The sequence below is a fragment of the Geotrypetes seraphini genome, chromosome 8 (genome assembly GCF_902459505.1).
Source record: "Geotrypetes seraphini chromosome 8, aGeoSer1.1, whole genome shotgun sequence".
In the NCBI taxonomy this organism is placed as follows: domain Eukaryota; kingdom Metazoa; phylum Chordata; class Amphibia; order Gymnophiona; family Dermophiidae; genus Geotrypetes; species Geotrypetes seraphini.
In genome coordinates, this window is record NC_047091.1 from 181,385,536 (window position 1) to 181,411,286 (window position 25,751).

Sequence of the window (25,751 nt, forward strand, 5' to 3'; positions counted from 1 at the left end):
GTTTATTCCTAGGATAAGCAGCATGCATTCTGTTTTACTCTTTTGGGATCTTATCAGATACTTATGACTTGGATTGGCCACGTTGGAAACAGGATACTGGGCTAATGGACCACTGGTCTGACCCAGTATGGCTATTGTTATGTTCTTCTGTGAGCCAAGTATAGAACAGTCAAGCCATTGTGACATCACTGCAGTTGGCTCTTAGGCTTTGATGTCACAATGGCTTGATTATTCCTATACAGGCAGTCCCCGCAGGAGAAGTGTAGAAGTCTATTCCACTGGAAATTCTGCTCAGTGACCACGTTCTTAATTACGAGTCGTATTTAAGTCAGGCGTCTGTAACTCGGGTACTACCTTTCTGTGGTTTCAATCAAAGTTGTTTATATGTTCTATTCAGGTACTTATTATTTCGTACCTGGGGCCAGGTGATTTACCCTGAGTAACAAGACGCTTACAGGAATGAGACAGGGACAGTGACAAAACTCGCAGGGATGGGGAAAAATTTGGCCCCGTGTCATTCTCTATTCCTCATAAATACAGTCCTCCTTATAGGCATTGATAAACCATCTTCCTCTCCTTTCATCCAACCCTCTTTCACTAGTAGGACATCAAGGTCAAAGCTTATTGGATAGGCGTTGCACAGTCCCGATTTGGGAAGGTCAAGGCAAGCCAATGTATCTTTAAACCTAGAGTGCAAGTCTTTTTTCTTCTAATGGCTCATCCGCTTTTTCCTCTTCTATGTCATACAACTTTAATCCAGTACAAGTTTTCGTTCCTCCTGGAACTTCTTTATTCAAAGTTTGTTCTGTTCTATGAAGTTACTAAATAGAAGATTTAAAACAAACTAGAAAAAGTTTTTCTTCACTCAATGTGTAATTAAACTCTGGAATATGTTACTAAAGAATGCGGAGAAAGCAGTTAGCTTAACGGGGTTTAAAAAAAAGGTTTAGCTAATTTCCTACCATAAGCCGCTATTAAGATGGACTTTGGAAAATGCACTGCTTAGGATCCTCGGCTTCATGAACCTTCGGTCTGTTCTAGTATGGCAACTCTTATGTTATGTTCTTAGAATTTAAACATGGGCAGAACAAATGCAAAGAGACCTTGTGGCAACACAAGAGAGGAAGACGACCAGAGAAATGGCATCTGCAGGAGTTCTGTAGGCAGCTCCAAGTTGTCAGACTGGGCAAATCAAGGAGTTCACATCCACTAACATCTTCCAGGCTCTGTGACTGCTCCGGGCTCTTCCTCCTCTCCCCCACCCCCAATAGCTAGGTTTCTGTTGACGCCGGGAATACAGAAGATAGATCTACTCTCAGCTCATACAGTGAAATCTTTAAATGATAATGGGAGCATTTCCCCATCTTCATAATTTAATACGTAATTCTTCTCCTTAGAATCAGCATTTACCTTACATCTATTGACGTCTATTCTGCTTTAACTAAACTAAACTAAACTAAACCTTGGGTTTGTATACCGCGCCATCTCCGCAACGCAGAGCTCGGTACGGTTTACAGAGTTAAGAGGAAAGGAACTACAATGAGGGGATATAGGAGAGAGACTAAGGAGATAGAGAGGGACAGGATACTGGAGAACGGGAGGTGATTAGATTTTTGAAAAGAGCCAAGTTTTCAAGGGTTTGCGGAAGGATTGGAAGGAGCTTGAATTTCTGAGCGGGGATGAGAGGTTGTTCCAGAGTTCTGTGGTTCTAAAGGGGAGGGATGTAATGTAATGTAATGTAATTTATTTCTTATATACCGCTACATCCGTTAGGTTCTAAGCGGTTTGAAGAAAATATACATTAAGATTATAAATGAGAAGTAAGAAGGTACTTAAAAATTCCCTTACTGTCCCGAAGGCTCACAATCTAACTAAAGTACCTGGAAATTAATAAAGAAGAGAAAATAAAGATGGTTGAAAAAAGAAAAATTCTATGTGAACTTATAGGATGGAAATTAAACTGACAGTGAAGAACTGTATGAAAAATACATATGGAATGCAGTTAGAGAGGGTAGGTTACAATCTATTGATGGTATTTGTTTAATTGGAAGGTGTTAAGGTGGGTAATTTGGGGGAAGGTTATCTGAAGGTAGGTGAATCTTCTGGAGGTAAAAGAGGAGGGGTTAAGATATTTGGATGAATTTTTTGAAAAGCAGGGTTTTGATTTCTTTTCTGAATGTTTTGAGGTTGTCTGATATTGTCATAAGATTGGAGATGGAATGGTTGATTTTTGCTGCTTGTGTTGCCAGAAGGTTGTCAAACATTTTCTTGCGATGTGTGCCTTTGAGTGGGGGGAAGGCGAAAGGGTTCGAGGTTCTTCTGTGTCTTTAACAGTTAAAAGGAAAGATATATAAACTATAAAGAGTTTTTTACCTTATGCAAAATTATCATTTCTTTAATAAGACATTAACTATTTTTTCTGCAGCTCTCCAAGTACTCTATTTTTTTTCTGCAGCCCTCACATTTAATATCTTTTCAATCTTTTCAATCTTTTAATCTTTATCTTGAATCTTTTAATATCAGTTCAATATCTTTTCTTTCTCAAAACTGGCACATTTCAATCACTAAATTGAAAATAAAACCATTTTCCTACCTTTGTTTGGTAATTTCATCAGTCTCTGGTTGCACTTTATTCTTCTGACTGTGCATCCAATACTTCTTCCCTTCTTTCAGCCTCCTGTATGCTTCCTCTCCTCCAGACCTCATTCCCTCCCCCAACTTTTTCTTTCTTTCTCTGTCTGTCTTTCTCTGATTCCGTGCCCCATTTTTTGCTTTGTTTCTGGTTCCCTGTCCCCCCCTCCTTTCTTCCTTCCTCCGTGCCCCATTTTTTGCTTTTTTTTTCTGGCTCCCTGTCCCCACCCCACCTTCTTTCTTTCTTTCTTCCTTCCTTCCTGCCCTCCCCCATGCCACCGCCGCCACGGAATAGGCTGCTGCTGCTGCTGCTATCGGGAACAGGCCATCTCCCTGCTTCTCTTCTGCACGGGGCCGACCAACTCTCACTGCCCGATGTCAATTCTAATGTCAGAAAGGACGTTCCGGGCAGCCAGGCAGCGATTGGCTAGCCAGAACGTCCTCTCGACGTCAGAATTGACGTCGGGCCACCAGAGTTGGTCGTCCCTGCAGGGAAAAGAACAGTGGACCCCCCCCCCCCCCTTGGTACGTCACTGGAGCAGCAGCGTGTCTGGCCAGCTCGTTCGTTCAAAGCCGCGGGTGGCGGCTCCTTGCGAGATCCGTGCCTGCGTCTGAAGCCTCTCTGATGTTGTGACATCAGAGAGGCTTCCGATGCAGGAGTGGATAGCGCAAGGAGCCGCCAACCCTTGGCTTTGAGCGAACGAGCCGGCTGCTGCTCCAAAAGGAAGAGAATGATGGCCTCCAGACCGTGGGCCGCAAATAAAACCTGGAGAGCCACATGCGGCCCGTGTTTGAGACCGCTGGGTTATAGGAAAAGTCAGGGACCACCTAACAGATCATGGACCTGATGGGCTGCCGCGGGTGCAGACTGCTGGGCGCAATGGACCTCTGGTCTGACCCAGCGGAGGCAACTTCTTATGTTCTTATGTTCTTAAGAAGAGGGACCTGAGGAGTGCCAGATTCAACTCTGGCCACTGTGATGGACCGTGAAGGACTTTACCTGTCACCATGTTACTAACTAGTCTTGGGTAGAGTTACCAGATTTTCCTTTGGGAAAATCTGGGCTCATGGCCACGCCCCAGCCATGCCCAATTCCGTTTCTGTCACGCTCTGTTCTGCCCCCAGCCAGCACCCGCGCATGTGTGGACACAATGCACGCGTGCATGTGACATCATGTTGCATCCATGCATGCGCGGATGCCCCTTCCTGACGCCATTTTGTCGGGAAGCTTTTCAAAATCCGGACAAAGTGCCAGGTTTTGAACAGCCGTCTGGACCCCCGAAAATGTCCTCAAAAGGAGGACCTGTCCGCGGAAATCCAGACGTCTGGTAACCCTGGTCTTGGGATATTTGGAAAAAACAAGTAATGCAAAGCAATCCCAAATCTATCTCTTGCATTCACTGCGGAGGGCACCAGGATAAGTTTGCAAAACAATCATATTGGGTCTAAGAAAACCTTCAGGGTGGAAGGAGGATCAAATCCTGGAGTATAGGCAATATGAAACATTTCAATACCGGCGCCAATACACAGGGCCTATAATTCATCAGAAGTCAACTGGACATAGAAACATAGAAATAGACGGCAGATAAGGGCCACGGCCCATCTAGTCTGCCCACCCTAATGACCCTCTCCTACCTTTCTGCTTTTGGATTACGGGACACGTGATTTATCGCTCTGAGAATCTCATTAATTTTCCAAACGAAATCAGGGCCACAAAGGCAGGCCTGCAATGGGACCAAGTCGAGAGTGGAACAGCCTGTTCAGTTGGCCTATCTTGAGGTTCTGACTAGAGAGTTGCACGGGAACAGAAATCCAACCCATCCCCGCCCGTCCCCGCCAGGATCCTCTCCGTCCCCACCCGTTCCCGCCAGGATCCTCTCCGTTCCCACAATCCCCGCAAGGATCCTCTCCATCCCCGCCAGGATCCTCTCTGTCCCCATCCGTCCCCATCAGGATCCTCTCCGTTCCCACCCATCCCCGCAAGGAATTACCTCCATCCCCGCCCGTCCCCATAAAAAGCAGCAATTACTCCTGACAGGATCAATTCCACAGTTTCTTTTGTGTTTGTGCTGCTGTTTTCCTTGTGGAATCTCTTTGGTGGAACCCTTTTTTTTTTGTTTTCTGTTCAGGTAATTAACTTATAAACCCCCTCTTTTACTAAGGCTGGCGTGTCCATTATATTATATGGACGAAACCTGCTTCCAAAGTCTTCCATCCCCGTGGGAGTCCCGTTGGCTAGAGGGGGGTCCCGGTGGGAGTCCTGTGGGCAAGAGGGGGGTCCCCATGGGAGTCCCGTGGGTTAGGGGGGGATTCCCGCAGGACCTCTGCGGGACCCGCGGGATTCCCACGATCCCTGTTCCCATGCAGACCTCTAGTTCTGACCCTATTTGTAACGTTCATCATATTAACAGGGCAGTAGAAATTGCTGCTGTACAGAAATGAAGGCCTTGATTCGCAGAGAACACTTAAGTGCTTATTAAGAAACTAACCAGCAGCTCCCAGTCAATAGCAAATCCATTAATGCCCTGTGATTTAAAATCTTTAATACATCGGCAGGCCAGGGGATTCAAACGCATACAATTGATTGGCTGCCTGCTACAGCTAATCCCTTATTAGCCGTGTGCTCGTGCTGGCACTGGAAGTGCATTTACCTTCCATTTCATTTCGTGTTAAATATATAGAGAGAGCTACAACAGAAAATTCAAATATATTTTGGAACCTCTGCGCTCTCATCTTAAACCACAGTCTGCCATCTGCCACCTCAGAAGTGGGAATGGGATGCTTCATTGCGGCCGTTTCATCGCAAACATTTCATCGTGGACTGTTGCATTGTGCTGAGTCAGCCGCCACCTAGCCCACCTGGCTTTCAAGGCGTCTGACGGATGCGGTCCCGAGCTGAGTTGCCCCCCCACTCAGCTCACCTGAAGAGCTGAGGAGTCTGACAGATGCTGTCTCAGATAACTTTATTGAAGCACCATGAGGGGGGGGGGAGGGGAGCCTTCAGATACATTTATTGAAGAACCAGGGGGATGAGGGGGGCAACGACCCCATCTTTCACCTGTGTAATTGAGATTTAAGCACCAGTTTGGGGGGGGGAAGCAAGCTTCTTTCACTATGATATTTGTCCAATGGAACAGCAGTTCAGCGAGGTATGCTCTCGCCAGCGATGAAACGAAGCACTAAAGCAGCCACACTGCACTGGCAACGTTGAGTTGTCCTAGACCAGGGGTCTCAAAGTCCCTCCTTGAGGGCCGCAATCCAGTCGGGTTTTCAGGATTTCCCCAATAAATATGCATGAGATCTATGTGCACGCACTGCTTTCAATGCCTATTCATTGGGGAAATCCTGAAAACCCGACTGGATTGCGGCCCTCAAGGAGGGACTTTGAGATCCCTGTCCTAGACCCTTCTCACCAGTATTTCCAGCAGGTACGGAAGTCAAGGCGCAGTGTGGGCGCTCATTTCACAGACTCGTTGTCATTTGAATGCTTGTTACTGCATAATAAGGACCCCTGAGGAAGGCTAAATCAAGCCGAAACACGGCCCGTGTAGGGTCTGGTCATCATTAATGCAGTGCAATCATTGTCTTTATACTGTTGGAATGAGGTTGACTTTCGGTATATTGTGATTTATTCTATTTGCCTTTTGTTTTATTTTACTTTACAGTTTTAAACTCTTGGAAGTCCAGGATCTGGTTCCACGTTTTTTTCCTCTGTTCAACCTGGTCTTTGTGGTACCTAGGTCCATTACTGTGGTCGGTAGGATCGTTCTGGTGACATGACCACCCCCCCAGTGCTGTCCTGTTTCTGGAGGCTCCTACCAAACCTACCATGATGGAAGCATTTGAGTTCACCTCCCCCCACCTTTTGCGATCCAACTCCATTTTTCCCTAGCTGTCCCTGCAAGGAAGACCTAAAAGAGATTACTTCGCAAAACTGTTATCCAAGGGCAATTTTAGAAAACTATTAACAACACAGTTATTAACGCATTTTTCTAGGAACTGATCTTTGCGATTGTTTTTTTGATGGGCATTTTACGTGATTTTCTGATGATTATATGTCAATGTTTGTTTGATTTTATTTGTCTTACTTAAATATGTATGTAACGATATGTAAACCATTTTGATTTAAACGGTATATAAATTTTTTAAATATATACACTTCCCCCTCCGTATTCGCGAGGGTTAGTGGCAGAGCCAGCCCGCTAATATTTAAAAAACGCAAATAATATTCGGGCTGGTTCTGCCCCTAACGCTCGCTTCTCCTGGCTATTTAAGTCTTGAAAGCCCCCCTTACCAGGTGGTCTAGCGGGTTTTCAGGCAGGAGCGCTCTTCCCACGCTCCTGCCCCGTGCAGATCACTCACAGGAAATGGCTGCCTTGAGCTCCCGTAGTCTCTCGAGCCATTTCCTGTGAGCGATCTGCACGGGGCAGGAGCGTGGGAAGAGCGCTCCTGTCCCGAAAACCCTCTAGACCAGTGATTCCCAACCCTGTCCTGGAGGAACACCAGGCCAATCGGGTTTTCAGGCTAGCCCTAATGAATATGCATGAGAGAGATTTGCATATGATGGAAGTGATAGGCATGCAAATTTGCTTCATGCATATTCATTAGGGCTAGCCTGAAAACCCAATTGGCCTGGTGTTCCTCCAGGACAGGGTTGGGAACCACTGCTCTAGGCCACCAGATAAGGCTTAATGGGGGGGCTTTCAGGGCTTAAAATAGCCTGAAAAATGAAAATGCATTTTTGGGTTTAAAACTGTGAATAAGCGAATCTGTAGCTACGGAATTCGTGAATACGGAGGGTTAAGTGTAAATCCTACCAAGCAGTTCACGTAAGACGGGAACTACTCCCCATCGTAGGGACCTCCTCATCATACGTACATTTTAGGTGAAGCCTAAAAACCTACTTGTTCAATAAGTTTCTAGCAGAGCATTAAAACGTGTCACTCATGCTCCACCTCCCTTCGACTGTAAATACTCCAAGTGCAGACCAACAGAGAAAAATGGGGAGACCCAATGATCCTCAGTGAAACCAATCCACCAATGAAAACAAAAACTGTGGATACAGATGTTCTGGAGATAATTTATTAAACACTGACATATAAAACCATGAAAATTCAATGAAAAAAGTACAATGATAAAAAAAATACAATGATAAAAAACCAACTGGACCCTACACGGTCCGTGTTTCGGCAAACACGTCTTCCTCAGGGGTCCAATGGTTTGCAAACTCGCATATAAAGAATTGGACTGAAAACAGTCTATTGTCTTTAAACCTGTGAGCAAAGAACACCGCAGACAAGCTGAAGGAGCAAAAAAATGCCCATCTGCAGTAACCATTATCTCTCTCCTTATTGGCTAAGGCTCTTAACATTTGTATCTCCTCTTCCTATAGGCTAAGGCTCTTTACACTTGCATTGTGATGTCATAGAACTTTATGGTTATAGAAACGATGGCAGATAAAGGCCAAATGGCTCATCTAGTCTGCCCAACAAAGCAAAATGTGGAGACCCAATAATCCACAGTGAAAACAATCCACCGATGGAAACAAAAAAATTATGGATACAGATGTTCTGGAGATAATTTATTATACACTGACATATAAAAACATGAAAATTCCATGAAAAAAATACAGTGGTAAAAATCCAACCGGACCCTACACGGTCCGTGTTTTGGCGAGCACGTCTTCCTCAGGGGTTCAATGGTTTGCAAACTCACATATAAAGAATTGGACTGAAAACAGTCTATTGTCTTTAAACGTGTGAGCAAAGAACACCGCAGACAAGCTGAAGTAGCAAAAAAATGCCAAGTGCAGATACATCTAATACTATGTTCTACCCCCTCACCCTTTTTTTTGCTACCTGTATTTGGGAATCTCTGTTTATAACTCTAAGAGCTCCTTTTACTACGGTGCGTTAGGGCCTTAACGCGCAGAATAGCGTGTTCTAAATTGCCACGCATGCTAGACCTTAACGCCAGCAATGAGCTGGCATTATCCTAGAAGCGTACCATGCGGTGTAACATGCGGTAATGTCGTGTGTGCCCTAAAAACGCTAGCGCACCTTAGTAAAAGGAGCCCTAAGTGTAACTCAGGCGGTTTCCATATTTGGACTTTTTGAGTTAATTCCCACCATTGTAACTGACGCTGGTCCTGTCTTGCCTCTAGGCCGGGGGTCGGCAACCTGCGGCTCCAGAGCCGCATGCGGCTCTTTTCCACCTTTGCTGCGGCTCCGGTAGTGTGTCACGCAGGCATGCAGCTTACAAGTCCGGCGTTGTGGCAGAAAATAGCCATGCTGAGCAGTGAGCTCAGCACATACACAGATGAAAGCCTTGCTTGCTGATTGGTCCGGCGGCCCCGCCCCGCCGTGCCGCCGGACCAATCAGCAAGCAAGGCTTTCATCTGTGTAGTGCTGAGCTCACTGCTCAGCATGGCTATTTTCCCGCCGCGACGCCGGACTTGTAAGATGCACGCCTGAAAAAGAAATCATCCTGGCCGGAGTCGGTGTCATGCTCCGGAAATCTACAGCCTTCCTATCTCCCTCTCCCTTCTACCTGCTTCCGGCCACATCCCCTGCTCCGCGGCTCTCTTCGGCAACTCAGCAGCAGCGATCGACACAAGCTTCTGACGTCGGGGCCTATCCTCTGCGAGTCCTGCTTGTTTCAACTTCCTTTTTCCACAAAGGCGGGACTCGTAGAAGGAAGGCCTCGATGTCGGCAGCTTGTCTTGATCACTGCTGCTGATGAGCTGCTTAAGAGAGCCACAGAGCAGGGGGGTTTTGCCAGGTGCAGGTAGAAGGGAGAGGGCCAGATGCAGGACTCGTGGGTGAGGGAGCAGAAGAGAGAGAGAAAGAGAGAGGGGAGGGAAACAAAAGGAAATATTTCATATTGGGCTGGGCCGGAGTGGAGGGAGGGTGGAAAGATTCTGGCTACAGGGTGCAGTAACAAAGGAAAAGGGGGGAAAGCTGAAAATGGAGATAGTGACACAAAGAAGAGAAAGGGTAAGCAGGACCTACTGAATAAGGATAGAGATACAGAGGGGACATGAAGAGGAGGTGAAATAGAGACATAGAAGTAATGCTGAAAAAGTGTGTGGGGGGAGATAAAGACATTGAAAGGGCAAATGGTGAACATGGCGTAAAGATAAGGACAGAGACAAATGAAGATTCTGAAAAAGTGGTGAGATAGGGATATAGGTGAGATGGACACAAAGAAGGGTGATGCTGGAAAATAGGTGGAATGGTAATTCTGACAGACACAGAAGGGAAATGCTGGATCAAGGAGAGATGGGGCTCAGGCTGGATGGAATGAGGAGAAATGCCTTGTTGGCCCGGAACTTCCTCTCCTACGTCAGAATTGACGTCAGGGAGCGGAATGCTGGTCAGCGCAACACTTCTGCAGGGAAAGCTTGGGACGGCGGTGACTTGGGGGCTGTTCCCCGATTGCAGTGGCAGAAAACCGAGTGGCTTGGGGGATGGCACGGAGACAGAAAGAAGGGGGAACAGGGAGACAGAAAGAAAAAGTTGGGGGAGAGAATGAGGTCTGGAGGAGAGGAAACATACAGGAGGCTGAAAGAAAGGAAGAAAGATTGGATGCACAGTCAGAAGAAGAAAGTGCAACCAGAGACTCATGAAATCACCAAATAGCAAAGGTAGGAAAAATGATTTTATTTTCAATTTAGTGATCCTGTATATAGCATTAAGATAAGAAACAATATATGCAGTGTTAGATTTGTTTTATAATGGTTTTGCGGCTCCAAGTTTTTTTTTCTTTTCGAAAATGGGTCCAAGTGGCTCTTTATGTCTTAAAGGTTGCAGACCCCTGCTCTAGGCTGTTTGTATTTGTGTCCTCTCGGATTATGTACGGCCTTTAGATAATTTGGGTTAACCGCATCGAACTTCACGGTGTATCGCGGTATAGAAATAAAAATTTTTAAAATGCTGCCTGTCTACCACTTTTACCGACTACAACCACCAAAATTTTAGGTGTTCTTTTTTTTTTTTATTATTTATTTATTTATACAACTTTATAAAAAAAATTTTCCAAGCATAAACATCTTGTACAGAAAAGTACGATCAAGACACAGCAAAGCATTTCTTCAATAATAGATCAGTATAATGTTCTACAGCAAGGGTCTCAAAGTCCCTCCTTGAGGGCCGTATTCCAGTCGGGTTTTCAGGATTTCCCCAATGAATATGAATGAGATCTATGTGCATGCACTGCCTTCAATGCATATTCATCGGGGAAATCCTGAAAACCCATCCGGATTCTGGCCCTCAAGGAGGGACTTTGAGATCCCTGTCTTAAAGAGAGAGAGGAATCCTTAACCTTAGGCTAGATCAGGGGTGTCAAAGTCCCTCCTCGAGGACTGCAATCCAGTCGGGTTTTCAGGATTTCCCCAATGAATATGCATTGAAAGCAGTGCATGCACATAGATCTCATGCATAGTCATTGGGGAAATCCTGAAAACCCGACTGGATTGTGGCCCTCAAGGAGGGACTTTTGAGGCCCATGTTCTAAAGTGAGGTGTTTATCTATAGTCAATATTAAGTGGTTGGTTTGTGCTTAAATAATTACAGGGAACATAGAAGAGAATTAGGGCTGAACTAACGGACCTCTCTGGTATCCCAGGACAGTGAGTGATAGAGTTCACACTTGAAGAGCGTCGGATGATGTGTGTTGTGCGGAGTTTTGTCCCGGAATACCAGAGGATGCTTCAGGTTAGGACTGAGTTGCACTGGAAGAGCTGCATTCCGGATATCACAGAGCTGTATTTTGACACTTCCAAAATGGCAACCCATTTCTTAGCAGAGCTAATGCTGTCTTGGGATGATGGAGATGATCTAGGCCGGGATTCACTAAACTCGCCGATCGGAATCGTTGCTGGGCGATCCGTGGCCGAGTTTGGCCGAGCGACCGATTCACTGCGTCTTCAGCATGCAAATGATCTGGTCGGACGCACGCCCACAAGCGATCGAGACCAGGCGCAGATTATCCTTGTTGGTTGTAGATGCCATTTGCGCATGCGCTTGCTCTTCGCAAGAGCGAGCTCAAAATAAAGGGGGGGGGGTGGCTGCAGTTTACTTGCTGGTCCTACGAGTGGATATTGTAAAGGAATGATTTTTGTGCAGCCAGATTATGGCACAGGACAGGGTTTAAACCCGTGGGATAAAACCACGGCCTCGCACTGCGCTTTATGCAGAATAAAAAGGGAGTTCGTATGCATATGTATAGATATTTTACAGTTTTATATTTTCATGGTTGGGCTTGTAACCTCGATACTGGGATTTCAGGGCGGCAGAGGGCAGGAGAGTCGGCAAGGACAGTAAGCAACTGGCCCTTGGCAGTCGCTTCATTTCAGATCGGCGAACCCAATCGGTGTTTCTTCTTCTGTGTAGTGAATCGATGGCTTCCTACTTATGCATGCCATTTCCCCTCATTTGCATGGGCGGATCGGATCGGGTGGGAGATTGATAGGGCCATAGGCGTCGGAACGGGGGAGGCCACAGGGGCCGTGGCCTCTCCAAAGATTGGTGCCCGCCCTCCCACCCGCTTCTTGGTGTTTTAATTTTTAAATCTTTCGGCAGCTGCCCCGGAGCACTTCATTCTACTTCCGGGGGCAGGACTGCTCGCTGACGCTGCACGGCAGCTGCCGGAAGATTTGAAAGTACAGCGCCGAGAGGAGGTAGGTGGGGAGTCGGGAGCTGGGGAGAGCCCGCACCATAGGATTCTGCGGGACTAGGGCGGAACTCTTGAGCCCCCAAAAACCAAGCAGCGTTCCACTGCCTATGGATTGGGCAGAAGGTTAGTGAATCAGATCGGGGTCGGGAAATGATCACAAACTGGTCGGGACACGATGGGTGAGTTTAGTGAATCTAGCCCCTAGTTTCTGGCCCTTGCTGCTTTTCTCAGGCCTACAGGCGTCCGTGCACCAATTTCTTCTCACGTGAGGTTTCTCTTTTTTGGCAGGAGTGGTCGGATCTGAAATGTCGGGGTCTCAGGAACACCACCGCCTACATTCTGGTCTACGACATCTGCAACCTGGAGAGCTTCGAGTACGTGAAGATCCTTCGACAACAGATCCTGGAGAACAGGTGTCCCTCCCTCCTGTCCAATCCAATCCTGCCCAGCATTAGGGCCCTTCTGAGCCCAGCTTAGGAGGAGCTCCTCCCCTGCAGTTTAGACTCACTCCTTCCTCTTCTTGGCACAGAAGTAGGCTTCCCTGATACACCACTAGTCCTAACCCAGCAGCCAAAGGTTTCTTCTGTCATCTGCTGTATGATTTCCATCTCTCCCGCCACCACCACAAAGATATTTTAAAGCAACAGATTCTGAAACTTATCAAAATGACTGTGGTGGGGGGGGTGGAGGGGGGGGAATCATCAGCTTGGAGAAGAGATGGCTTAGGAGTGATCTGATTAGAGTTTGTCACTATTTGTAAAACCGCCTAGAAATTATTAAGAAACTTGAAACTTATTCCTAGGATAAGCTGCATAAAATCTGTTTTACTACTTGGGATCTAGCTGGGTGCTTGGGACCTGGGTTGGCCATTGTTGGAAACAGGAGACTGGGCTTGATGGACCTTCGGTCTGTCCCAGGATGGCAATTCTTATGTTCTTATGTGAGCCAAGTATGAGACAGTCCAGCCATTGTGACATCACTGATGAGGTGGCTCATAGGCATTGGTGGAATGAGGCATTATGACATCACAATCTCCGCTCTGGAATGTTGCTACTCTTTGGGTTCCTGCCTGGTACTTGGGACCTGGGTTGGCCACTGTTGGAAACAGGAGACTGGGCTTGATGGACCTTCGGTCTGTCCCAGGATGGCAATTCTTATGTTCTTATGTGAGCCAAGTATGAGACAGTCCAGCCATTGTGACATCACTGCTGAGGTTGGCTCTTAGGCATTGGTGGAATGAGGCATTATGACATCACAATCTCAGCTCTCATTGGGGTTCCAGAATCTTGCTATTCTTTGAGATGCTGGAATGTTGCTACTCTTCGGGTTTCTGTCTGGTACTTGGGACCTGGGTTGGCCACTGCTGGAAACAGGAAACTGGGCTAGATGGATTACTGGTCTGACCCAGTATGGCTGTTCTTATGTAAGCCAAGTATAGGACAATTGAGCCATTGTGACATCACTGCTGAAACTGGCTCTTAGGCATTGGTGGAATGAGGCATTATGACATCACAATCTCAGCTCTCATTGGGGTTCCAGAATCTTGCTATTCTTTGAGATGCTGGAATGTTGCTACTCTTCGGGTTTCTGTCTGGTACTTGGGACCTGGGTTGGCCACTGCTGGAAACAGGAAACTGGGCTAGATGAAATTACTGGTCTGACCCAGTATGGCTGTTCTTATGTAAGCCAAGTATAGGACAATTGAGCCATTGTGACATCACTGCTGAAACTGGCTCTTAGGCATTGGTGGAATGAGGCATTATGACATCACAATCTCAGCTCTGGAATGTTGCTACTCTTTGGGTTCCTGCCTGGTACTTGGGACCTGGGTTGGCCACTGTTGGAAACAGGAGACTGGACTTGATGGACCTTCGGTCTGTCCCAGGATGGCAATTCTTATGTTCTTATCAGCTCTGCAGTTTCCTGTTTAGATTTTACTCTCTCTTCCTTTCAATTTTTTCTAACAAGTTCTGGGACCCTTTTACGAAAACTCAGCGCAGGATAAATGCTGCCCATTTTATACCTTTCAGCCACATGGCACAGAGAGCACGCTGATGTCCAATAGCACGCACAGTTAGTAAAAGGACAGTTTTTGCAATATAAGGTGGGTGTCTTTTTGTTCTGATTATAACTTGCAACCAGCGGCGTTCTACACCTTAATGGTTCACTTCTTAAAAGACAGCTGATAAAAAGCAAATAACAGATAAGTAATTTGGCTGTTAAAAGTTACTGGTTTGGGTCTTTATGACTTTCTGATACTACCTAAACATGAGTTTAAAATAAGTATAAGGAAAACATAAGAATAGCCTTACTGGGTCAGAACAAAGGTTCATCAAGCCCATTAGCCCGTTGTCACAGTGGCCAATCCAGGTCACTAGTACCAGGCAAAAACCCAAGGAGTATCAACATTCCATTCAGAACCCTAATGAATAGCAAGATTCTAGAATCCCAGAGAGTAACAAAAGATTCCGGAACTCCAAACACTAGCAACATTCCATTCAGAATCCTAAAGACTAGAAAGATTCTAGAATCCCAGAGAGTAACAAAAAATTCCGGAACCCCAAACACAAGCAACATTCCATTCAGAACCCTACAGAATAGCAAGATTCTAGAATCCCAGAGAGTAACAAAAAATTCCGGAACCCCAAACTCTAGCATCATTCCATTCAGAACCCTAAAGAATAGCAAGATTCTAGAATCCCAGAGAGTAACAAAAAATTCTGGAACCCCAAACTCTAGCAACATTCCATTCAGAACCCTAAAGAATAGCAAGATTCTAGAATCCCAGAGAGTAACAAAAGATTCCGGAACCCCAAACTCTAGCAACATTCCATTTAGAAACCTAAAGAATAGCAAGATTCTAGAATCCCAAAGAGTAAGAAAAGATTCCGGAACCCTAAACTCTAGCAACATTCCATTCAGAACCCTAAAGAATAGCAAGATTCTAGAATCCCAGAGAGTAACAAAAAATTCCAGAACCCCAAACACAAGCAACATTCCATTCAGAACCCTACAGAATAGCAAGATTCTAGAATCCCAGAGAGTAACAAAAAATTCCGGAACCCCAAACTCTAGCAACATTCCATTCAGAACCCTAAAGAATAGTAAGATTCTAGAATCCCAGAGAGTAACAAAAAATTCCGGAACCCCAAACTCTAGCAACATTCCATTCAGAACCCTAAAGAATAGCAAGATTCTAGAATCCCAGAGAGTAACAAAAGATTCCGGAACCCCAAACTCTAGCAACATTCCATTCAGAAACCTAAAGAATAGCAAGATTCTAGAATCCCAAAGAGTAAGAAAAGATTCCGGAACCCCAAACTCTAGCAACATTCCATTCAGAACCCTAAAGAATAGCAAGATTCTAGAATCCCAGAGAGTAACATAAAATTCCGGAACCCCAAACACAAGCAACATTCCATTCAGAACCCTACAGAATAGCAAGATTCTAGAATCCCAGAGAGTAACAAAAAATTCCAGAACCCCAAACTCTAGCAACATTCCATTCAGAACCCTAAAGAATAGCAAGATTCTAGAATCCCAGAGAGTAACAAAAGATTCCGGAACCCCAAACTCTAGCAACATTCCATTCAGAAACCTAAAGAATAGCAAGATTCTAGAATCCCAGAGAGTAAGAAAAGATTCCGGAACCCCAAACTCTAGCAACATTCCATTCAGAACCCTAAAGAATAGCAAGATTCTAGAATCCCAGAGAGTAACAAAAGATTCCGGAACCCCAAACTCTAGCAACATTCCATTCAGAACCCTAAAGAATAGCAAGATTCTAGAATCCCAGAGAGTAACAAAAGATTCCGGAACCCCAAAACCCCATGCTACCTCATGTCTTTCTCAATAACAGACTATGGACTTTTTCTCCAAGAAATTGTCCAAACCCTTCTTAAAACCATTCTTTAACTGTACTCTCTTATTAGATGAATAATAGTATGAAACAAGAGGTTGGGGTTTTTTTTGCCTTGATCCGATTGGGACCTTGTGACTTGATCACGTCTGAAAACCCAGCTGGGTTAACTGCTCCATGCTCTGAGGCTTTTTTACCCCTTAAAAAACATAATTATTAAAACGTAATTATTATAACAACATGGATTGATTGTGGTAATACAATTAGAACAAAGAGTCCAGCACTGGTCACCGTACCTGAAGAAGGGCACGGTACTACTCGAAAGGTCCAGAGAAGAGCGACTAAGATGGTTAAGGGGCTGGAGGAGCTGCCGTACAGCGAAAGATTAGAGAAACTGGGCCTCTTCTCCCTCAAACAGAGGAGATTGAGAGGGAACATGATCAAAACATTCAAGATACTGAAGGGAATAGACTTAGTAGATAAGGACAGGTTGTTCACCCTCTCCAAGGTAGGGAGAACGAGAGGGAACTCTCTAGAGTTGAAAGGGGACAGATTCCGTACAAACGTAAGGAAGTTCTTCTTCACCCAGAGTGGTAGAAAGCTGGAACGCTCTTCCGGAGGCTGTTATAGGGGAAAACACCCTCCAGGGATTCAAATAGGGGAAAACACCCTCCAGGGATTCAAGACAAAGTTAGACAAGTTCCTGCTGAACCAGAACGTGCGCTGGTAGGGCTAGTCTCAGTTAGGGTGCTGGTCTTAGACCAGAGGGCTGCCGCGTGTCTGACCCAGCAGTGGCAATTCTTATGCTCTTATGTTTTTAGCTATCTCAGGGGGCGAGTGTGGCGCAGTGGTTAAAGCTACAGCCTCAGCACCCTGGGGTTGTGGGTTCAAGCCCATGCTGCTCCTCATGACCTTGCGCAAGTCACTTAATTCCCCCCCCCCATTGCCCCAGGTACGATAGATAGATTATGAGCCCACCGGGACAGAGAGGGAAAACTGCTTGAGGACCTGAATAAATGCATGTAAACCATTCTGAGCTCCCTGGGAGAACAGTAGAGAAAATTGAATAAAGCTTCTGTCTCTGGTAACCAGAGCTGAGACTGATGTCACAATGCCTCATTCCACCAATAAGAGCCAACCTCATCAGTGATGTCACAATGGCTTCATTGTTCTTTACTTGGCTCACTTTTACTACATTTTGATTTCTAGAGTGGTGCAGTGGTTAAAGCTACAGCCTCAGCACCCTGAGGTTGTGGGTTCAAGCCCACGCTGTTCCTTGTGACCCTGGGCAAGTCACTTAATCCCCCCATTGCCTCAACTACATTAGATAGATTGTGAACCCACCAGGACAGACAGGGAAAACTGCTTGAGTACCTGAATAAATTCATGTAAACCATTCTGAGCTCCCTGGGAGAACGGTATAGAACATGGAATGAATAATTCCACTGTGGGTACAATTTAGTTACTCCTAGTATTTTGCACTTTTTCTGCTCCACTGTCAGCCCTGGTAAAAGTGGCCCTTTAGTGTAGAAAGCAGAGCAAAGAACATTATCTACCCTTCACGCTATGATGCTAATCGAAAGCCGTAAGATGGGAAACCACTGTGACCTTCGTCCTGTGCTTTATCATTTAAACTGAGGGCACAGGTCGGCTTTTCATGCCTAACAGAGTGCATCCAGGTTTTGATTGGATCCATTAAGCCTGGACAAGTTTTGAAAGGCTCTGACAAGGTGTCTAAAGTGCTTTCAGGGTAACGCACACAGCGTTTGACAAAGGAAACACTCAATAGCTATAATTTGGGGGAGGGGAAAAGCTATTGAAATGAGTAGAAGTGGGTGTAGGTTTTGTTTTCCCTCATCAGCGAGGTTAAGTGCAGGGCACTGAAAATAGCTCTTCTCTAGACTGCTTTTCTGATGCCTCCCATTTACCTTTCTGATTGGTGGGTTGAACATCAAATTTACTGGCAACACGAGATGCAGCTTTTCGACACTCTTGCTAATGAGAGGGGAGATATTTACAGCAGATAAAGATAAGCAAACCCTGTTGTCTGTTTGTGCTGTCTACTGCGCTGTACTGCAGACTAGAGAATGACACGGTGACAAAATTCATCACCATTCCCGTCCCCACGGATAACTGCAAAAAAGTTCAAGCCGTTCTTTCGATATATCAAGGGGAGACAACCTGCGAAGGAAGCGGTGGGACCGTTGGATGACCATGGAATAAAGGGAGCGCTAAAGGAGGAAAAAGCAATCGCCAACAAACTGAACACATTTTTTTGCATCTGTGTTTACCGAAGAGGATATGCACAACATACCGGAACCCGACAGACTATATGCTGGAGCTGAAGACGGGAAACTGACAAGGTTGACGGTCCGTATAGAAGAAGTATGCAGGCAGATTGATAGGCTTAAGAGCGGCAAATCCCCGGGACCGGAGGGCATCCATCCGAGGGTCATAAAGGAACTGAAAGGGACCATAGCTGAACTGCTTCAACTAATAGCCAATCTGTTGATCAAAACGGGAAAGATTCCAGAGGACTGGAAAGTGGCGAATGTTACGCTGATCTTCAAAAAAGGTTCGAGGCGAAACCCGGGAAACTACAGACCAGTGAGTCTGACCTCGGTACCGGGAAAGATGGTAGATGCGCTGATAAAGGATCGCATCATTGAACACCTTGACGGAGACGGTCTGATGAGGACCAGCCAGCATGGTTTCAGCAAAGGAAGATCTTGTTTGACGAACTTGCTGCACTTCTTCGAGGGAGTAAACAGGCAGATAGACAAGGGCGACCCGGTCGACATTGTATATCTGGATTTTCAGAAGGCGTTCGACAAGGTTCCGCATGAACGACTTCTTTGGAAAATTGCAAACCGTGGAATTGAGGGTGAAATACTAACGTGGATTAAAAACTGGCTGGAGCATAGGAAACAGAGAGTAGGGGTAAATGGACAATACTCGGACTGGAAAAGCGTCACCAGTGGGGTGCCACAGGGCTCGGTGCTTGGCCCGTGCTCTTCAACAACTGTATAAACGATCTGGACATAGGTACGACGAGTGAGGTGATTAAATTTGCAGACGATATGAAGTTATTCAGAGTAGTGAAGACGCAGGGGGACTGCGAAGATCTGCAACGTGACATAATCAGGCTTGAGGAATGGGCATCGACATGGCAGATGAGGTTCAACGTGAACAAGTATAATGTGATGCATGTCGGTAACAAAAATCTCATGTACGAATACAGGATGTCCGGGGCGGTACTTGGAGAAACCTCCCAGGAAAGAGACTTGGGAGTTCTGATCGACAAGTCAATGAAGCAATCTGCGCAATGTGCAGCGGCAGCGAAAAGGGCAAACAGAATGCTAGGAATGATAAAGAAGGGGATCATGAACAGATCGGAGAAAATTATCATGCCGCTGTACTGGGCTATGGTACGCCCTCAACTGGAGTACTGCGTCCAGCACTGGTCGCCGTACATGAAGAAGGACACAGTACTGCTCGAAAGGGTCAAGAGAAGAGCGACGAAGATGGTTAAAGGGCTGGAAGAGCTGCCGTAAAGTGAAAGATTAGAGAAACGGGGCCTCTTCTCCCTCAAACAGAGGAGATTGATAGGGGACATGATCGAAACATTCAAGGTACTAAAGGGGATAAGGACAGGTTGTTCACCCTCTCCAAGGTTAAGAGAACGAGAGGGCACTCTCTAAAGTTGAAAGGGGATAGATTCCGTACAAATGTTCTTCTTCAACCAGAGAGGTAGAAAACTGGAACGCTCTTCCGGAGTCTGTCATAGAGGAAAACACCCTCCAGGGATTCAAGGCAAAGTTAGACAAGTTCCTGCTAAATAAGGGTGTACGCTGGTAGGGCTAGTCTCAGTAGGGCGCTGGTCTTTGACCGGAGGGCTGCCGCGTGAGCGGACTGCTGGGCATGATGGACCACTGGTCTGACCCAGCAGTGGCAACTCTTATGTTCTTAAACCATCTCCGTGTCATTCTTTAAGGAGAGAGGGAAGAATCAGAGTATTAATGGGCCCAGCCACTGAACCTCAAGACTTGCATTAAAGAATGCTGGTGTAGAAGGACTGAGGTCAAGATAAGCACTAAAGAATGGGATCTGAGTTGGCCACTGTTGGGAACAGGATACTGGACTTGATGGACCTGCAGTCTGTCCCAATATGGCAACTCTTTATGTTCTTATATGAGCCAAATATAAGACAGTTAAGCCATTGTGACATCACTCATAAGGTTGGCTGTTAGGCATTGGTGGAATGAGGCATCATGACATCACAATCTCAGCTCTGGAATGTTGCTACTCTTTGGGTTTCTGACAGCCTCATAGAGAATGACTTAGGGACAGAACTTGTCCCCGTCCCTGCGGTTAACAACAGGAAATCATCACCGTGTCATTCTTTAAGGAGAGAGGGAAGAATTAGAGTATGAATGGACAAAGCCACTGACCCTCAAGCCCTGTATTGTAGAATGCTGGTGTAGAAAGATTGAGGTTGAGATAGATAATAAAGAATGACACGGAATTGTTTCCCACGGTTATCTGCGGAGACGGAAACGGTGATGAATTTTTTCACTGTGCCATTCTTTACTGCAGAGCACCATTGAGCTCCAGAGTCAAACCCATGAAACATCTTCTTTTTAGGTCTTCTAGGACAGTGGCTTCCAAACTGCTCCAGGGAGATCCCCATCCAGTTGAATTTTCAGGATATCCGCAATGACTATGGATGAGGTACAGTTCAGTCCCTGACTCCATTGTCTGCAAATCTATCCCATAAATATTCATGGCATCTATCCCAACAATTTGACTAGCTGGGGTCTGCAAAGTCAGGTGTGAGAACTACCGCTCTAGTCCTAAAAAAAACACCCAGCTAGTCAGTTTTTTAAGGCTACCCACAATGAATATGCATGAGATAAATTTGTATATCAAGGAGACAGTGGATGCAGATCTGTCTCTTGCATAATTATTTAGGGATATCCTGGAAACCCAACCAGGCCAGGTTTATGAACCACTGCTCTACAACAGGGGGGGGTCTCATCAGGGATGTCACAATGGCTTGACTGTCCTATACTTGGCTCATATAAGAACATAAGATTTACCATAGAAATTGACACAGGGACAGAATTTGTCCTGGTCCCCATTCCCGTGTCATTCTTTAAGGAGAGAGGGAAAAATCAGAGTATGAATCGGCCCAGCCACTGACCCTCAAGCCTTGCATTGAAGAATGCTGGTGTAGAAGGACTGAGGTTGAGAGAGACACTAGAGAATGACAGTCTCTGGTATCCAGAGCAGATATTGTGATGTCATAATGCTTCATTCCACCAATAAGAGCCAATCTCATCAGTGATGTCACAATGGCTTCATTATCTTATACTTGGCTCACATAAGAATCAGAGTATGAATGGGCCCAGCCACTGACCTTCAAGCTTTGCTTTGAAGAATGCTGGTGTAGAAGGACTCAGGTTGAGAGAGACACTACAGAATGACAGTCTCTGGTATCCAGAGCAGATATTGTGATGTCATAATGCTTCATTCCACCAATAAGAGCCACCCTCATCAGTGATGTCACAATGGCTTCAATATCTTATGCTTGGCTCACATAAGAATCAGAGTATGAATGGCTCAGCCACTGACCCTCAAGCCTTGCATTGAAGAATGCTGGCGTAGAAGGACTCAGGTTGAGATAGATACTAAAGAAGGACATGGGTGGGTTTCCTGCGGTTATCAGCATGGACAGGGATGGGTCCTCGAGGGCTGCAACCCAGTCAGGTTTTCTCCATTGAATGAGAACTATTTGAATGTGCTGCCTCCATTGTACTCATATGCAGATGGGTCTCATGCATATGCATTGGGGAGATCCTGAAAACCCAACTGGTTTGCAGCCATCAAGGACCGACATTGAGCACACCTGATGCTATCATCAGAAACTGAGCATCTTCCACTCTGGAGATATAAGAAGCTGTATTCACAGTCGAAAGACATAGTAAGAAGAAAGATTTCAAAATGGTTCTTTTAACAGAAATGTATTACACATGGAGGAAAAACTTAGCCATTCTTTGTCCTACAAATTAACCGAGCTTTGGAGTAACTTGCCACTCTCGCTAAGAAGCTTAGGCCCCTTCTTATCTTTCAGGAAGGCTCTGAAGACAGTCTTGTTCGCCAAACATTTTGGAAATTAATTATTCTACTTTTTCCAAATTAGATTTCTTTGGTTCTGCTCTTTTGTATTACTCTATTCTTAATGTTAACCGAGTCGAGCTCCAAATTAGTTGACGACCCGGTGTATAAAACTAAGGTTTAGTTTAGTTTAGGAAGAGAAGACCTCTCAAGTACCAACCAAGAAAATGTGCTGGAAAGATACAGAAATTGCCTCAGTTGTAATGGGCAATACCAGCCTCATTAAGATGCATTTCTAAGCACTTGTGCGTATTATACGTTATGAACTCCAGAAGGAAGAAAGAGCTCCTTGGAACAATGCAACTATTAAGATAAGCATCAGCAAATCTGAAAGAGTGAGATTCTCTCCTGCATACCCTGGAATGGGGATGAGGGTCATTCCTTTCCAATGATGGGATGCTGAAATGTTCTCAGCACAACCAAGAAGAGAATGACATGGATATGGTTCAATCAATGATCTGAAACAATGACAAAACATAGAATTTCATTTCTGCAAATTGGCGCTTAGCAGAATAAGATAAAACGCTTTTCGGCTACAGAGGCAAAATGATGCTCAGAATTTAGGAAGTTGGTTGGTTGGGCTGAGAACTTATCGGCACTCTCTGGTATGTAATAAAAGTGAGCCAAGTCTAGGACAATCAAGCCATTGTGACATCACTGATGAGGTCGGCTCTTATTGGTGGAATGAGGCATTATGACATCATAATACCAGCTCTGGTTACCAGTCACTGAAACTTACTTACTACCGGGGGGGGGAGGGGGGTGCGAAAAGTTCTCAGCCAAACCAAGAAGAGAACGACGTGGATATGGTTCAATCAATGATCTGAAACAGTCAAAAACATAGAATTTTGTCTCTGCAAATTGCCACTTAACGAAATAAGATAACACGCGTTTCAGCTACCGTGGCAAAACAGCGCTCAGAATTTAGGAAATTTTGCTGATTGGGCTGAGAACCTTTCAGCACCCCCTCGTAGAATGGACAAAATAAACCAGTTGGAATGATTATCCCTAGAAATGATTGCAAACCAGTTTTTGCCCAGGCAGCTGAAGGCGATCTTCTCATGGGAGTTTGGGATATTTTTAGAGAGTTTAAACATTGAACAACCACCTCAAAATATACCCCCAAATGGAACAACCGGGGTCTCTCGGGACACTGCGAGGCCACAGCACACCCAATCACAATCTGAAAATTCAGAAAAAACTCAACATAACCAAGACACAAATTAAATGTGGAGAAAAGGCCTCAGTTAAGCTTCATATGGCAAAAAAACCCCTCCACTTTTATGTCTTAGATGTATCAAAAAAATCCGTGGTGAAAAAATGAGGCAAAGTAGCAGCCCCCCCAAAAAAAACACCCTACAAAAGCATGCCACAAATAGCAACAGGTCATTGTGTGGACAAGTTCTTGCATAACTGAGAGGAGAGGAAAATGCGGTAAGCTTTTGTATGAAGAAGAAAATATACTAAGTAAGTCCTTGTATGATACAGGTGAAGCACAGTAAGTCCTTTAGATAAAATCCCTTTTCTCCCCTCCGGCTCTAATAAATCAGTATATTAACAATCTAAAATACAAACCATGGGACAATTTTGACTACATTTGCCAGCTGGCTGTCATGTGCTGGTTGGGAAATAACCTGCCAGGATAAGCGAAACCTATGATAAGGAACAAACAAGCAACTTTTCTGCATGGCAACAGGCCTCACAGCTGCTATGATATCATAAAAGGATGAAGCATGTCCTGGTCAAGAATAGAATTCTCAAGAAAATCATTTAGCAAGAGTATCTTGTGATGAAAGGGCAGAGGGGGGGGGCGAAGTTTGGAATTGCTGATGTGGTAAGATTAAAGGGACATTTGCAGGAAAAGGATAGGCCTTACGGTAAACTGGACAGACGTATAGCGTGACACAAATAATATAAACCAATTAATAAATTAACAGATGTAATGACGTGTAAGAAATAACCAATAAAAGATTTGTCATGTGATTTAGACCAACGTGGTGTTAGCTATCAAGAAATGTATAAAAACAGGCATGTAAGAGGAAGTAGGTAGAACAGACATCAGAGGGTCCTCAGGCCTGACGATCACATTCTGTTACTCTATATGCTGAATGATTTATTCTTGTAAGCTGTTACTGATTTGCTAATAAATATACTTATTGATTGATACTAGCATATAGAGTGTGAGGTCTCTATCTCGGTGTAGGTTCCTACAGCGGCCTACGTCATAACCCAGAAACAGTCTTAAGCATTGCAACTTGAGCTAGGAAGGTAGAAAAAAACGACTTAGCTACAACCGAAGTCCCAGCTGCTTCCAATCACGCTTGTTCACAAGCCGGCACCATTGCATGGACTTCAGAGGCAGTCAGCCCACCCAACAGGGAAATCTCCGTTTCACTCTCGCTGCGTCAGTGTATCATTGAATGTGGAGGACGTGAAGTCTTGCCTGGAGGGTCGTGTTGCCTTGGAGGTTGGAAGATTACACCCCGATGCAGCGAGACGGATTTTTTTGATACATCTAAGACACAAAAGTAGAGGTTTTTTTGCCATATGAAGCTTAACTGAGGCTATTCCTCCACATTTAATTTGTGTCTTGGTTATGTTGAGTTTTTTCTGAATTTTCAGATTGTGGTTGGGTGTGGGGTGTGTGTGTGGCCTCGCAGTGTCCCGAAAGACCCCGGTTGTTCCATCTGGGGGTATATTTTGAGGTGGTTGTTGAATATTTTAGAGAGCCTCTGATTTTGTCCTCATTTTAAAATCTGTTTCATTCTCCAGGTCAGGCTGCCCGAACGAGGTCCCGATTCTTATTGTCGGCAACAAGCGCGACCAGCAGAAGCAGCGGTTCACCACGCGGCGGACAGTATCGGTGCTAGTGAAGAAGACCTGGAAATGTGGGTACATCGAGTGCTCTGCCAAATACAACTGGCATATCATCTTACTCTTCAAAGAGCTTCTAATAAGTACAGTAGGTAGGGGCTGCAAACACAACCATTCCACCATGCGCTTCCAGGGGGCGCTGCACAGAAACAGATGCACGGTCATGTAATCCCCACCCGGGGGCGGTAGTGTGCCCATCCCCCTGGCAGACGACGCAGAGCTCATCTGAGACTCCTGTGACACCGTGGCATAGAACGTCCGTGCCAGTCTAGCGTCGGACAAGGAATGAAATGCTCGTGTCCAAATACCAGGCCCGGGGAGATTTTTCCAGTCACTCTGTGTAGGATCAGCTCAGGGGAGCGACCTGGTTCCAGGCGAGGAGAAGGGCTCCTTTGGTCTGTACTGGCATGAGATAAAAAGGGTTTCCTCACACTTTGACAGTGTCATAGAGGATGTCCTTTGTTAGCACTGGCCATGAAAGGAATCGGGCTAGCCTCTTGTTATTTAAATATAGAGACGTGGGGAAACGGAATCA

At 45.4% G+C, this 25,751-nt stretch overlaps 1 protein-coding gene across 1 annotated transcript in view; it reads left to right on the forward strand.

Moving 5' to 3' along the window:
• Positions 1-25,385, forward strand: part of RASL10A (RAS like family 10 member A) — a 51,630-nt gene extending 26,245 nt beyond the window's left edge. Inside the window, exons 2-3 of the mRNA XM_033957449.1 lie at positions 12,595-12,719; positions 25,115-25,385. Of these exons, the coding sequence (XP_033813340.1) occupies positions 12,595-12,719; positions 25,115-25,385 (396 nt within the window). The remainder of the gene's footprint in view (positions 1-12,594; positions 12,720-25,114) is intronic.
• The last annotated feature ends 366 nt before the right edge of the window (positions 25,386-25,751 follow it).